General features: G+C 40.8%; 1 protein-coding gene across 3 annotated transcripts in view; it reads left to right on the forward strand.

Annotated features, from left to right (window-relative positions):
* NELL1 (neural EGFL like 1) overlaps positions 1 to 15,298 on the forward strand; it is a 296,603-nt gene that overhangs the window by 62,496 nt on the left and 218,809 nt on the right. For all 3 annotated transcript variants that reach the window (XM_061355044.1, XM_061355045.1, XM_061355043.1), the window contains exons 5-9: positions 586 to 682; positions 7,221 to 7,293; positions 7,536 to 7,618; positions 11,792 to 11,926; positions 12,772 to 12,874. In XM_061355044.1, the coding sequence (XP_061211028.1) occupies positions 586 to 682; positions 7,221 to 7,293; positions 7,536 to 7,618; positions 11,792 to 11,926; positions 12,772 to 12,874 (491 nt within the window). The remainder of the gene's footprint in view (positions 1 to 585; positions 683 to 7,220; positions 7,294 to 7,535; positions 7,619 to 11,791; positions 11,927 to 12,771; positions 12,875 to 15,298) is intronic.

Here is a 15,298-nt window from a genome sequence, read left to right on the forward strand (position 1 = left end):
TCTCTTCTCCAGGCTGAACCAGCCCAGCTCTCTCAGCCTGTCTCCAGAGCAGAGCTGCTCCAGCCCTTGCAGCATCTCTGTGGCTCTTGACTGTAGAGGTCTCATTCTGTAGCAGACCTGTGCTGGTGACATGGCAAACTGGATGTGCTGTAGTGGCAATACACTAGAGCAATGTAGTGAATGTAGTAATAGCAGCAAACAGGAGAGGTGCATAAAACAAAAGGTCTGGGTACAAATGTAGAGAGAAAAAGGGCGGGGGAGGAGAGGTGGAATAAAGGTTCCTTGTGAAGTTTATTCCAAATCCTAAACAGTCTGAAAATCCCAAAGGGTTGTTTCTCTGGTTGGATCTTAGAAAGGTGACTACACCCTTTTTGTAGAATGGATAGGTTTATTGGTTTTTTTCCTTTTTGCTTTTTAAGTTGCAATATGGCTTCATAACTGTCGGTGATAAATACTGTGTTTTAAAAAAAATATTTTTTTTCTGTTTTGGTACTACTTTCCATCTTTTACTGTTAACTGATTGTGACTAGGAACTCTTCAGAGGAAAAAGAGGATTTGAGTAATGGCAGTGTGTTTCCTCTACAGGATTTATGAACGTATCATTGATCCCCCAGAAACAAATCTAGCACCAGAAAGCAGTATATGGCTTGGACAGAGAAACAGGAAGCATGGATTCTTTAAGGTAAGCAAACAGAAAATGGCGCACGAAGAAGGAATTAACAGTCCACAGGATGTTTCTGTTTAGTTGTCTTAGGCTCCTGAAATATGATTTGTATGAATTTTAGTAGAAACTGTGGACTTGGGATTTGAGACAGGTCCAACACTTGAAGAGAAGGGAGAGAGTATCATAGTCACTGATGCAGTGCCCAGTACTTAGGGGTTTTGTTTGGTTTCCGTTCTGAAGGTTTCACCTCCCTGTTGTGCTCTGTCTTGCCACTCCTTGGGATGGAACAAGACTGCCCAGGCAGAGCCAGTGTCTATTCTTGGCTTTCGTCTTTAAACCTTCAGGAAACAACAGCTTTGCTGTGCTCTGCTGCCGAGAGAGTGGTGGATTTAATCAATTTTGGAGGCCATTTTCTTCTTGGTTTCACATGCAGAATACCCTCACCCTTCTGCTGTTTGCCTCAGATGACTCTTTGCTTGTTTGCTCCTATCAGCATTGACTTCTAGAACAAAGGTCTTCTGGTCTGCAAGCCTTCTAGCTTTGGTGGATGCCAGCTATTGTATTGAGTGCATTTGCCTTGCTGCAAAGCAGTAGATTTTTTTGTTCCTGGAGTACATTCCTTTCTTTGTTTTTGTTTTTCTGGACTAAGTGTGTCATTGTGTTTCTTGATGGAGAGTGAATAGAGGGTTACTGAGTTTTGTTCATGAGCTTCTTTGTCCTTGGGAACTTCCCTTGCTTCCAGGCAGCCTTGGCTGGCAGGCTAGCTGGCTGGTGGGACTTGAGCTGCTTCTACCTTCTAGCCAAAGAGCCTATCTTTTTCCATCTAGAAGGCTCCCCAAATCATTATCGAGTAGGCCAGTATGAGCATGAAGAACTTTTCAGATGAAAAAGAGGATTCAGGTAATGGCAATATATTTCCAGAATGCAAAGGACAAAGAAATTAACTCCATCTTGAAAAGCTCTGTCTTGTATATTTTCTTTCATTCACTCTATGCTTTTCTGGTGGAGGCTGAATTGCTGAACCAATGAACCAACAAAATCCACCAACATAACACACCCCCTTCACCTGAAAATTAATTCTTTTAATTTGTGACCAAGCTATAGAAAAGTTTCTGATGTTTCTTCCCATTTTGGGTACCAAGCCACAGTGCCAGCAATGCTCAGTGAGAGAGTCTGTAGTGCAGCGATGGCCGATCTGCCCGGCCTTGGTACTGGCATGGATTTGTTGGCAGGGTGATTTACCATCCACTCTGTTCTCCTTTGGAGCTGTCAGTTCATGAGGCAATTTTCCAAGTTGCTGTTTGTCTGAGGAGCTCTCCTTGAAGCCCCCAGATTTCAACAGTAGGGAGAGTTATTTTATGCTGAAGTTGTTTATAACACAGCAAGTAATAGTTTTAATGGTGAAACCGAGGTCGAAGGTAATCTTTAGCCTTTTTGAGGGTCTGAGAGTTGCTCTGAACCTGGAGCCCGTTCCATCCTCCAGCAACTGAGCTGTCACTGTCAGTGAAATCCATAGTATTATTTTACTCTACAGCTGTTGTTTTTTTACCTCAGCTGCTCCCCATAATCCCACAGATGGCAAACATCTGTTTATGGCTCCAGAGGGGAAAAAAAGAAGTTCTACTGGGTTTGCCCATCTTAAATTCTTACTTTCTGCAGTCAGAGCCTCACAACTCTGGGATAGTCTATGTTTGTAAATTAATATTTATATGTGTTAACACTTTGGAAGCAGCAGGGTAGCTAATGATATGCTAATGAGCTGACAATTTTTATTGATCATAATGAAAGCCAACAAATGCCTTACTTTGCTTTCTGCATGCTTGAATATTCTACTGACTTCAGCTTTTTCAGGGTAGAAATATAACTGGTTGTAGTTTTTTTAGTCCTGCTTAAGAGTTTCAGAAATCTTAATATTCTGTTGTTTTTGTTGTTTTTTTTTTTTTTTATGTTACTCGATGCAAAAACTGGGGATTTTGCCAGTTTGTCAAGAGTTCATATGTCTTGCCACATATTTACATGCTCAGCAGGACCCCCCTTTCTTTCTCAGGGCAATTTGTTTCACTGGTTTAGCATATAAAAAATTAGATCTGTTTTCCTTAATGTAAACAGAGATCTGCAGGGAAATAAGGGTGTTAAAGAAGAATTAGCATTTTTGCCTGTGTGTTGGAGCCATGACAATGTATGTAACAAAAAGCACTGGGTACTGCTCTTGAGGGTTATCTTTGCTGTTGCAAAGATTTTCTTACTTTAGTTAATTAATTGTTGCATCTCTCCATAAATGAATGTATTTAAAGCACATTTTGGGCCATAGTGTCACACCTGTTTTAAATCATAATTCCTCAGTATATCAGCAGAGGAAGGAGTGGATGTGATATTCATAAATCACTATGGCCACTTGCCGTCATTTTCCTTATTTATGCTTTTGTTCCGCATCCTTCCTTGCAGTGATTATTCCACAAGCAGCCCAGCTCTGCCTGTGGCCTTGCTGGGGATGAAGTGCTTCATGCTGTAACCAAGGGAATTGATTGAAGTCTTGCCCCTTACAACTAGCATCTCTTTCTAGTTGTAACTTACCTGCTGTGACTAAGGAGTTTGGACAAGATGGAATGGTTTTAGCTGCGGTGGGAGCAAACGCAGAGCAGGCTTCAGTCTGTTTGCTCAGAAAGGAATCTCCTTAATTAATTCCTTTGAAAAATACGCACTAACTTCTTTGTGTGGCCTAAACCCAAGATTTGGTTTAGGGCTAGAGAATACCATTATAATCAGATCAGGAAACCAAAGTACGTGAAATTGAGGAATAGAGTGATAGGAGACATCCAGGGAACCATCAATCTGAGATGGATCTGACTGCCGTCAGATGAGAATTATCTGCAGAATTCATGTTATCCCTGGGGAGAGCCTTCCCCCCTTAAGAGCTGCTGTAGCAATGAGCTTATTCATGCCTTGCTGACCAGGTGATTCATGCCCAAAGACAGCAATTTTCATACCTGCTAGAGCTGGCTCTGTTGATCCTGCTGCTGTGGCTGGGGATTGTAGAGTAGGTGCTGGAGAAGTATGTTTGTATTCTGACTGCACAGCATCATATGTGTACTTGGGCCCCTGTAGTCATTTTGCTTTCAGGGTTGTACAGACTGAGGTGAGGTATGTGCAGTGCCAGAGGCAGCTGTCGAGGCTGCTCTATGCAGAGGGCACAGTGCTGATGTGGTGGTGATGGTGTAGCACTGCCTAGGGACAGGGTTTGGGGCACATCTGCTGGTGCCACCACACAGAGCCTTTCACCAGCCCTGGCTGATGCAGCTTGCACAGTGGGATGGCAGCGTTATGCCTGTGGGAGAAGTAGGTTTTAAAGAGCATGAAAGCCAGTGGAGGAAATGAAAATGCAGAAGTGGATGGCTCGTGAAATATATGAGCGTTTCCACAGGATGTGGGAGGAGTCTGTAATAGAGACATGAGAAGTGCAATAAGCAGGGATTTTGCATTACATCCTCATGGGATGGGCTTGATATTTAGTGCTACAGGCCTGAATTTAATCTTGTAGCTGGTAATCTGCCTGCGCAGATGAAGGCTCTTCAAGCTAGTGAGTCCTGATGCTGAGCTGCAGCTTTGATTGTAATTGGCCAAATATTTTAATGATAACATAAAGGTGATGTCTCCTCAGGAAGAGAAAAAATGGGAAGATTTTGACCACTGACATCTCCCTGTCAAGGCCAAATCCTGATGGATTTGAATCCTTCACAGAATGTGGACTGAAGAACTCCACCCTGTGCCAAAGTGAACCAGGGCCCTAGGCTTCCCCTGGGGAAATTTGTATGCCTAATTCTCCTGGCTGTGATCGTAGACAGCTCTCAGCAACCCAGACTTAATGCTGAAGGAAGAACAGTTCAAGTTTGTTCATATGTGTTACGATAATTATGACTGTAATAAGTGTTTGCTTATAATGAAGTCTTGCTATTAGAAAAATGCATCAGCAGAATTAGTGCTCTTTGAAGGTTTGCTTCTATATTTGATTGTATTAATTCTGTTTCAGAGGGTTTATAGACTTAGAAGGCATCTGTATTGTGAATTGAAGTTCATGTATTTTTCCATGGTAACATGCTTTCATGTAGCCAGAAATTAAGGCACAAAAAATAGTTGTGTTTCCTCTTCAGGTGGTATTTAAATGCAAATCTGTCTAAAAGACAGTTGAGTGGTGAGGCTCAAAGACAGCAAACATATTTGAGGTTCAACAGGCACTGTTAAAAATCAGGCTGAGGACAACATTTATTTCTGGATGATGTCTTGTAGCTGAGTGATGTGGTCTGCTGAACTTTGTCATCTCATTTACTCTTGGTTGAGCTTTTCACTCGAGAGGCTTCACCATGGAACTATATTTGTATGTCTCACCTTCAAATTTCTAGGTGATGGCTGCTGGCAGAAAGGATGAGAAATGGCTTTCAGGATGTCCTATTGCCACTGACAGGATTAGTTCTCATTATTATGACGGTTTCGTTATTGTTGTAGATGAAAAGGTTAATAAATGTACATACTTGTGCAAGAAAGACAATGTGATCTGGTTATGTCTGTTAATATTTTCAGATAGTACTTCATCATGAAACAGTAAGCAGGAAAGAGTGCTTACTGATTACCTTCTGCTCCTTTAGCAAGTGAGCCATGCCAGCGTTGAATGTTACTGTACTTGCCAGGCTTCAAGGGCTGTATGAACCTGTATTTTATTTACGGATGGAGTTTTGAGCAAATGACTATGTCCTCAGTGTGCAAAATTCACTCTATTGCAATTTAACTGAAAACTAGAAGATACTCTTACAAAGCACTAATTTAATAACTGCCACGATGATGAATTTCCTTTCAAATTAATTAAATTCTTCTGTGTCTGGGAAGAGATAGAGCTGTGTCACAGCATCTGATTTAATAGTCAGGGCGAGTGCAAGTAGCAGCACTGGAAGTCCCTTGGTTTCCCTTGCTCCTCTCCCTTAGTGACCATGACATTATTAAAGCTACTGGATCACGTGGATTAAGTCTGTTGCACAGTCAGAGATGGAGCAAGAGCTTTGTACTGAACTTAACAGAGCAAACACAAGCCTTAGTGTTTTCAAGGCTATTTTGAAGGACAAGGGTTCTTCAGGACCCAGGTATGTAGGGACACTGGGCAACCCTTCGTGTCTGCTGCTTTCATCAGGAATATCCTTGCAAGTCAGGGACAAAAGAGGATGCAGCTGTACTGAGCTTTCTGGTCCTTCCTTGAAAGCTGCTCAATGAAAAGGACCTGGTGGTGCTGATTGATGGAGTCGAACGTGATTCACCTTGTGCCCAGGCAGCCAAGAAGCGAACAGCATCCTGGCCTGCAGCAACAATAGTGTGGCCAGTGGGACCAGGGCAGTGATTGTCCCCCTGTACTGGTCACTGATGAGGCTGCACCTTGAATCCTGAGTTCAGTTCTGGGGCCCGCACTACAGGGGAGACATTGAGGTGCTGGAGCAGGTCCAGAAAAGGGCAACAGAGCTGATGAAGGGGCTGGAGCACATGTGTGATGAGGGATGGCTGAGGGAACTGGGGGGGTTTAGTCTGGAGAAGAGAAGGCTCAGGGGTAACCTGTACAACTACCTGAAAGGAGATTATAGTGAGGTTGATCTCTTTTCCCAAGTAACAAGTAGGACAAGAGGAAATGGCCTCAAGCTGCACCAGGGGAGCTTTAAACAGGATATTAGGAGCAATTCTTTCACATAGAGGATGGTCAGGCATTGGAACAGGCTGCCCAGGGCAGTGTTGGAGTCATCGTCCCTGGAAGTGTTCACAAATCATGTAGACGAGGCCCTTAGTGATGTGGTTTACTAGTGGCCTTGGCAGTGCTGGGGGAATGGTTGGACTTTTCCAACCTGGTTGATTCTCTTGATTCCTCCCTCCTCTCCTGCCTGGTTCAGTTTCAGGCCTCATACAACCTGCAGTAGCTGGCTTTGACCTTGGAGGCCTGATTTCTGCTAGCCCTGCATAGGGCATCTTTCCATCTGCCTGGCTTAGAGGAAGGATTTAATTCTAACTGATGGCACGGTTACATGAGCTGCCTGTTGAGCTACAAAGCTAGTAGGCTAAACTAAACAAAACATCTCAAGTGTGCACTCTTACCTACCCCTTGCACCATATCCTTATCTTTTCACAATATTTGTTTTCACAGTCTTATTTCCGTAAATGACTGAGGAGTATTGCTGTGTTTTCCTCTTGTCTTTTTGAGAAGTGTGTCATAGGCTTGAATAATGCGTATTATTTCCCTGCTTTTTCATCAGTCTCACCCCATTTTAAGACATTTAAGCAGCTTATATTTGGTGATTGCAAAAGACAAAGCAGTATTACTTCTGTGTTTTATGAAAATTAATATCCAAGCACACAGGAAAATGGGAGGAGTTGTTATATTTTATCCATCTTCAGTTATTTTCCACATGAGAAGAAAGAGTTGATCAGGTTTTTTGTTTCAATTTAAGAAATGACTTGTGCAATAGCTTGTACAGATCTAGGTGGTGAATGCTTGTAATCTGTATTACCAGTTTTCTCTTCTTTTACAAAGGGTGTTATTCAAGATGTGAAAGTCGTCTTTATGCCTAATGGCTATATAACACAGTGTCCCAATCTGAATCGCAGTAAGTAGCAATTTCTTTATTCTCTCTATTTCAGATTTTTCATACAAATTCCTTCTTCGTTTTAAAAAGAATAGTTTCAGGCTTGTCATTTTTGCATGTGCTGGCTTCCAGAAGGCAAATATTCTGTGTAAACAGATTGCATTTTATGTTCAAATAAGTTCAATTTACTGTTGGTTATTTATGGGTTATTGTGTTTTTTCCTTCTCTTCCTTTCCATTTCCTTTTACTCTTACTTTATTGAGCATGCCCGACCTGCAGCGATTTCTTAAGTCTGGTGCAAGGAATCATGGATTTGCAAGAACTCCTGGCAAAAATGACTGCAAAAGTAGGTACCTGAGCTTCTTTGTTGATTGCCCATTTCATTCTGTGCCAAGACCAACATGAAAGGATTTATTCTTTTTGCAGTTATTCTGCATTTTCATGGTAGAGCCTTTTTTTCCCCTCCCTCTGTCAGTAGCCGTATCTGCAATGGATTTATGGATATAGCTTCAGGGATGTCAGTTAAGCCTTATACATTTTCTATTGTCTGTCTTATGTGTAGGATAGTGACAAAATACCCAGAGTCTGATTCGTTTGTAAGAAGCCTTAGCATGATTTTCCTTTTCACGCTGAGGGATAAATGTAGAAGCAAAGGAGTGAAATCCCTATACAATTCCCTCACCATGTGATGCTGTCAGAGGGTGTGTATTTGCTTGTGGGAAGCCCTATGCAGTCTTCAGGACTGGCGTAGTCTCCTTCCTTGGAATTGCAGTGGGAGCCCAAAATGGAAATGCCTGTGAAGCTGTTGGCTCTGTGACCTTGGCATCACCTTTGGTCATTGTTTTTTACCAGTGTTGAAGTTAACCCAGCTCCAGGTGGTGGTTTGTGCTTGCTGGTGGTTTATATTATTTGTAATTAATTTGTTCTTTATTTTGTTTTTGGATTGTGAATAGGCTGAACTGTTTGGTGTGTGGTTTTATTTTTGGGTTTTTTTTTTTTTTTCTTTTTATTTTGGAGATTTTCCTTAGGCTCCGCTCCTGCAACACACAGTCAACCTCTGTGCTAGCCAGGGCCCTCAGGGACCTTCAGTTAAGGCTGTGGTGGAGTTTTGGGGTAGGAAGCTGTTTTTTAGAGGTGACTGTACCCCTGATGTGTGTTAAAGGGCAGTCTGTGAACAATTCTTCAGGTTAATGTTGGTGAGCCATCTGGTAAAGGACAGTGAATTGTCTTATGCAGCACTTATGCATTAATTACTTATGGATTTAAGTGCAGCTACAAAAAGCCTGTAGATCCCAGTGTAGGTACCAAACAGGGATTTCAAAACCAGGATTTCATAACAGTGCTACTAGAGTAAAAGCATTATGCTTTACTGTGCTGCCTTTAAGTGTTCTTTCCCTTCCTAATAAGAAAGCGAGAACTTTGTTTGTAGAGAGTCTGCACATTATCCTGACAACACACTTACTCCCTGATAGGCTCTGGACAGGCTGACTCCGAATGCGAGACATGAAGCTTTTAGTTAAGTTTGCTGCTGGTACTGTGAAAGAGAGGCAATTATTTCGAGCCCTGTTGGTGGCATGAGCAAGTTCCAATTATGCCCTGTACTGAGTAATTTGCTTTCCTTGCTGCTGATTATATTTTTGCTTGCTAGTACTTTACAGGGGAAAAGCAAATAACACAGTATTTTGTACTACAAAGACTGTGCTTCCATGAAATGGTGTTGGGACCATCCTTCATTGTGAGTTCCTTTACACTTATAGCAGTCCACTACTCTTCCATTGTGGTTGTTTCAGAATTAGTGTTGTCCAGGGAAAGTGCATGTAGCAGGAAATTGAGTTGTTAGACAAATGCAAATGAAAAATGGAGAGATGTGAAGGAATTGTGAAGGTTTGTGTCTGCTTTGTCAGTTCTAACCCCAAATGGTACTAATATAGATGTAGGTGTATCATATGGGAGTGATATATGGGAAAGCAAGGAGTACTGGGCAATATTTGGAAGGATATTTCAGCTAGTTTAAAAGAATTCATTGTTTTATTGAGCTCAATAGAAGCTTTTCAAGTAAGGCTTGAAGTCTAGAAGCAAAGAGAATATTTCTGGTCGCTTGAATAGAGCAGGTAACAGTTAAATGTTTCTGAACAGGTTCTGTGTGCTGTGACACATGCATTAATCTCTGTGTGTCAGAGGGTTTCTTGGTGCATGCCTTCTCCTGATCTGTTTGATGGATATGCTATGTTTAAAGATATTTCTTAGATGAGGAGGTAAATGGTTTTCAAGTATGTAAAACTTATCAAGATAATGTAAATGACAAAAAAAGTAAAACAATTGAAAATACTGATTTTGTTAGGGTTTTCTTCTATTTCTAGGGAATAATTTCTAGGACAAGTGTCACTTTCAAATCTGAAATTCTAGAGTCCTTTCTAAAATTTGTACACTTATACTGGAATGTTCATTTAAGAAAATAAAGTACAAGATGCGTAAATAGTGTAAGACAAATCAAACATCTCTAGCAAAACTGAGTGTTTTTTAAATTCTGCAAATGCAGTGACCTGAGAAGGGTTCCTACTGGAAAAAAGAAGCCCAGTAAGAGGATAGTTTTGCCTCTAAAATGCAAAAAGCAGTTTTGAAGTAACTGGATGATACTGAGTCTGGGTTTACTGAGGATCAATCCCCTGTTATCCCAGAGTAATAACTTAAGAAATAAAGAGCTTTTATTCAGGGCTTTCTCTCATAAGGACTGCAAATAAATATATTTTCTTTTTCTTTCCCCTAAATAAGTCGGTGTTTGACTAGCAGAAATGAAAAAGGACTTGTTAGAATACTTTCATTTAAAGTGGATGGGTTTTTAGAGGACGGAAATTCATGAAATTCAGGTATATGGCGTTATGTAAAAAAAAGCACTGTACGTTCCTTGTTTAATAAAATTTGATGCTATTTAAATGTATCAACCTATAATGTAGGATAATAGCATCATACTTACAGCAGGATAGAGTATGCGTTCATCTTGTCTTCTGCCAGACTTAGGTAGCCTTGCTATTTAATGACTTATAAACATAACAAAAATGTGAAGGTAAAAAATCAAGACCTTGAGAAACTCTTATCCTGCTGTCACCAGGGTAATTTTTAGAGCAGTGGCAGTTCTGGGGCATGTAGAAGGCACATAATTACTGTAAAGTATGAAGTCTGTATTTATGTATTTATTATTTTTAGCATTAGTAAGTAGGAAAGTAATTTTGCAGTTATTCTGTGTTTTCTTATCCCTTTCTTTGAGGGATAAGAGATGATGGCACTGGGAACAAGGTGTGCATAGACAGGGGTGTTCCTCTTTGGAGGATGGTGAGGTGGTATCTTTATGAACGGGAGGTCTGGGGCTGGGATAGGGCTTAGGAGAGGGTGGTTCAGAAAGCCTTGTTCTTTTATGCTCAGACAGGAATGAGCATTGTCCCTTCTCAGTATTGCATAGTATCTCATCAGTAAACAAAGAAATTGCTAGTGTGCAGTTGTTAACACTTGTAAAAGTTCATCAATCCCAGACTGGTTTGGGTTGGAAAGCACCTTAAAGCTCATCCAGTTCCAACCCCCTGCCACAGGCAGGGACACCTTCCACTAGACCAGGTTGCTCCAAGCCCCGTCCAACCTGTCCTTGAGCACTGCCAGGGATGGGGCAGCCACAGCTTCTCTGGGCAACCTGTGCCAGTGCCTCACCACCCTCGCAGGAAATGACTTCTTCCCAATGTCTAATCTAAATCCCCCCTCTTCAGTTTAAAGCTATTACTCTTTGTCCTTTATATGCCCTTGTAAAACATCCCTCTCCAGATTTCTTGCTGGCCCCTTCAGGTATTGGAAGGCTGCCATGATGAGGTGCATCAGTTTGAGCTTCTTCATACACATTTTAATAGCTGGCATTGAGGAGGTGACGGGAACAGCAAGGCATGGCAAGAGCTACTCACCAGCCCAGGGTTTACTCCAGGAGCATGGCCTCTCCATTCATCGCACTCTGGGAATATTTTGTACTACATTTGCTTTCCCCTTGAAAACTCTCTGGCTATTACATGGTTAAGACCTTTCTAAAAGTCAGAAAGTAAGTAGTCTGGCTGCTGCTTAACAGTGATGAGGTTGGGTGATTAGGACAAGTCCTTCTGCCAGTCTTTGTGCTTTCTGATAAGTGATCAGTTTGATAAGCAATTCAGATTAAAATAAAAACAACAAACAACAAACAAAACCAACCCACAATTGTAGTTTATGTACTTTTGGTGGTGCTTGGGCATTCCTGAGGGCGTCTTAGTGTGGTTTGTTACAGCAGAAAAGACAGCTGCATGAGTCATAAAGGGGTGTCAGCATGGATAACTCCATTCAAATCCAAGGAGTGGGGTTAGTTGATACCTGATGGCATCCTGCTTCAGTGTTTAGAAGACTGCCTTCAGATGTGGTTTGGCTAAAAATAAGTAAACTGCTTTCTCATATTTGCTTTTCTAAATCATGTGCCTGGATTGCAGAAGTCTCATCAAGTTTCTTTCATTTATAGTTAAATTATGCAGAAACAAGACTGAGTCAATTGGAAGACTGTCATTGTGAGAAGACTTGTCAAGTAAATGGATTGATCTATAGAGACAAAGACTCATGGGTTGAAGATGATCACTGCAGGAATTGCACATGCAAAGTAAGAATTCCTAATGAATTGAAGGAGTAGGACCTAATTAAAACATGGAAATGGTCTTTGAATACATAATGGTAAATGAGAATTATTCTGGTTTTAGTATGCATCCAGAGGCAGTGTGAACAATAGGGAGGGAAATGGTGACATAAATCAATAAATACCTGACACCGCCCATGTGGCAGCTTCAGAAATAAAATCTGCTTTCCCTTGACAGTGCTTTCATATTTGCTCTTGTTATATCTGTGAGGACTTTTTTGGTTTCGGGGTGAAAGCCTGGCCTTGTCTGTGTTTGGTTTGGAATTGTTGTCACTGCAGTAGTTTTTTCAGAAAGGAAGCATTATCTTAATAGTATTCATAGCTGCTTAGTTGCACCTTGCATGGTAACAATTTGCAGATTCTGTTTTTGGTGTTGATCACTGAAAACCCGAGGAACAGAAGAGAATTAGCATGTAAATCTTGTCTCATTAAAACGATTTGATAAATATCTGAAGAGAGTCTTTGTTTGCTCAGGAAAATAGAAAAACTGGTTGTTAAGAATCTCCGAGATGATTGGCACTGCCTGCAGAAAGTGGTGCTTATGTTCTTGTCAAGATGGGCTTATGTTTTCCACTTAAAGTGCTTTGCTCCTCAGGGCAAGTGGGGTAAAACCAATAATAATGGGGTGGTTCACCTTCAGATGGTTTTTTTCCAACTGTGTAGCTGGACAGATTGACATTTGTTACTGAAGGCTGACTCTATTCCACAAAGGCTGTTTTCATTTCATAGTTTTTGGTCTGTTATGTTTTGTATAAAATGCTTGCTAATTGCAACTGTTGTATTTGAATTTTGTCTTAAACCCCTTTCCTTAGAGTGGAACTGTGGAGTGCCGCAGGATGTCCTGTCCCCCTCTGGATTGTCCTCCTGATGCTCTCCCAGTGCATGTGGAAAGCCAGTGCTGCAAAGTGTGCAAGGGTAAGTACATCACACAGACCTTTGAGTTTCTATTTAAGCAGTGAAGCTTGTCCTGAAAGCAGGCACATTTTATGACTTTCACAGGTCTTGGTAATTCAGGTACCACGAGTCACAGTGGAAAACCTGATTTAAGAAGGAAATAAATAATTGCTGTGAAATGAAGAAGCGAATTTTTGAGCTTGTCGTTTTATCTATTGTCAGTGTAAAGTTATCAATCTGTTTGCTTGGGGCTGCAAAGCCTTTTACTGGCTTCAGCTTGTATCTCTTGCTGATGTTGCGGAGCATCAAGCCTATGGTCTGAACTTGCTGTAGCGATGAGTAGGAAACTGAGCTGTTATCTTTGTGCCTGTCTTTTATTTCGGGTTGGAAGGTTGTTGTCTAAAATAAACATAATAACTTCAGACCGTGGGTTAGTATCATTGCGTGGAGTGTTAGTTTGCTGTGTTGAACTTCAGAATAAATTCATGAGAAGAAAAAAAAAAAAGAAAAGTAGATTTTAAGATCAGTGTTATTGGCAGCTTTCAGTCCCCTCTCCTGGAAATGAAACCTGTAAGTAACGTTCTGGAAGTAATATTCGGTATTTGTTGCCTTAACAGTAGTACATGGGGCAAAGACAATTTATCTATGGAAATTTCAGCTGAATACTGATGCCAGTCTTACCATAAGCACAAATAATGTGTTTGTATATAAACACATATATGTATATCCCACCCCCCCCGGTTCTTGGAAAGTAATAAACTTCATGCATGAATGTTTTAATAGTTCATTAAGACCGAGATGTTGAATTATTTTAAGATCTATTAGAAAAATAGTAACACTTTTTTTTAGCATTCTGTCACCCTTTTTCAGTCACGGAATTCATTAGTCCCATACACAAATGTCCTTTAGCTGTGATCTTGCACTTGCCCTTGTTTACTCGTGTAATGGCCTTTCTCTCAGCTATGTGTTAGCATGAGTGCTTTGCTTACTAAACGTGTTTATGAGCAGAGTGCTGGGATGGTGAAGTGGCCATGCTGGCCTGTGGGTTTTGTCTCAGAATATTTGTATTTGTAATGCTGAGAATCTAGGAAGTTCTTTCATGAATCTGAATGCTTCTCTTGCCACTCCTTTGCTGACATGCATGCCTGCACAACAGTCAAAATCTGACACCAAGGAGTCATAAGGCACAAACGTGTAGATTCAACATATATCCCTGTGAGTAAACTGTGCTCCTGTGATTTGTAATGGGAAGATGAACAATCAAACTTGCCTTTTGTCAGTGATTGGCACAAACTTGAGTTGTTATTCTGACGAGAACTCAGCATGTCAGTCAATGGGAAGAGATGTATGGGAGTTGATTGAAATTGATTGTAAATGCCAGCTTCTTGACAGAATGATGTGCTGAGGCTAGAGTCAGTCACTTTTGGGTAGCTAGTAGTAATTGCTGAAGCTTTCTGAAGAGCTGCACAGCAGGTGTTAATTTCTCTGTGCTTTTCCTATTTAGCTCTGATAGAATCATCAGCTGTAATTTGCTGTCTCTAGGGATTAGTGAATGGCTGGATTCTTGAGCGGGTTCCCGTCTTAGCTGAGGGTTAACGAACAGAGTAGCTCTAATATCTGACATGTTAAGGGTTTTAAAAATGAGGCGGTTCTGTTTTGATCCCTGACATCTTGTGTAGCCTTTCAACTAATATTTGACAAAAGACTATGATTTTGTTTGAAATCTTATCATTTTTCTGAGTTGTGCATTAACTTGCTGTCTGGTGCATCCATTCTTTTGTTAAAAGCAGTGATATTAGGAGAATAAGCAGGAAGAAAAAGGAAAATTCTCTTACTCATCTTCTCCCAAAAATAGTTACTGAGTTTTCTAATTTAAACAAAGCTTCCTGATCTGAAGTTTTCCTTATAGGTGAGATCACAAGTCAGGCATAAAAACTAGGTCAGCTTTAGGAAAATAAGGATGCCAAAAGCAAAAAGCCTGTTTTTTAAATACATGATGAAAATTGGGTTGAGGATGAAAACTCTGTTCTCCTGAAAACCTTGTCCTCTCATGGTTTGGGTTTTTTTTTTATCTCTTCTTAAAGCAATAAGTATTTTCAAGAGTGTAAGTTGAAACTAAAAGTAAGTCCTTAGAAGCAAATTTATGTCTGAAGGTTTCTGAAGACTGATCTAGCAGTCCTTTATGTTTAAAATTTGGGAATCAAACTGGCTGTGACAGTAAGACTCCTTTTGGTATCGCCTATAAAGGGACACACATGCACCTATAAGTGCTTGGTTCCCTTCCCTTGGTGTTTAGGAAAGAAATTGAAGTGAAAAAGTTATTAGGTAGTCTGGGACTGTTTTGGATAACTGAGTGCTTTCAGTACTTCCACTTTCACTGTGCCTATGCCTTGTCTCGCGAAACTTTAAAAGCTTTGTTGAATTCCAAGGATGACCCATGCCTGA

This window comes from Neopsephotus bourkii, unplaced genomic scaffold (assembly GCF_033783945.1).
Source record: "Neopsephotus bourkii isolate Nb327-2 ecotype Australia unplaced genomic scaffold, CSIRO-AGI_Nbou_v1 NB_768, whole genome shotgun sequence".
NCBI classification, from domain to species: Eukaryota; Metazoa; Chordata; class Aves; order Psittaciformes; family Psittacidae; genus Neopsephotus; species Neopsephotus bourkii.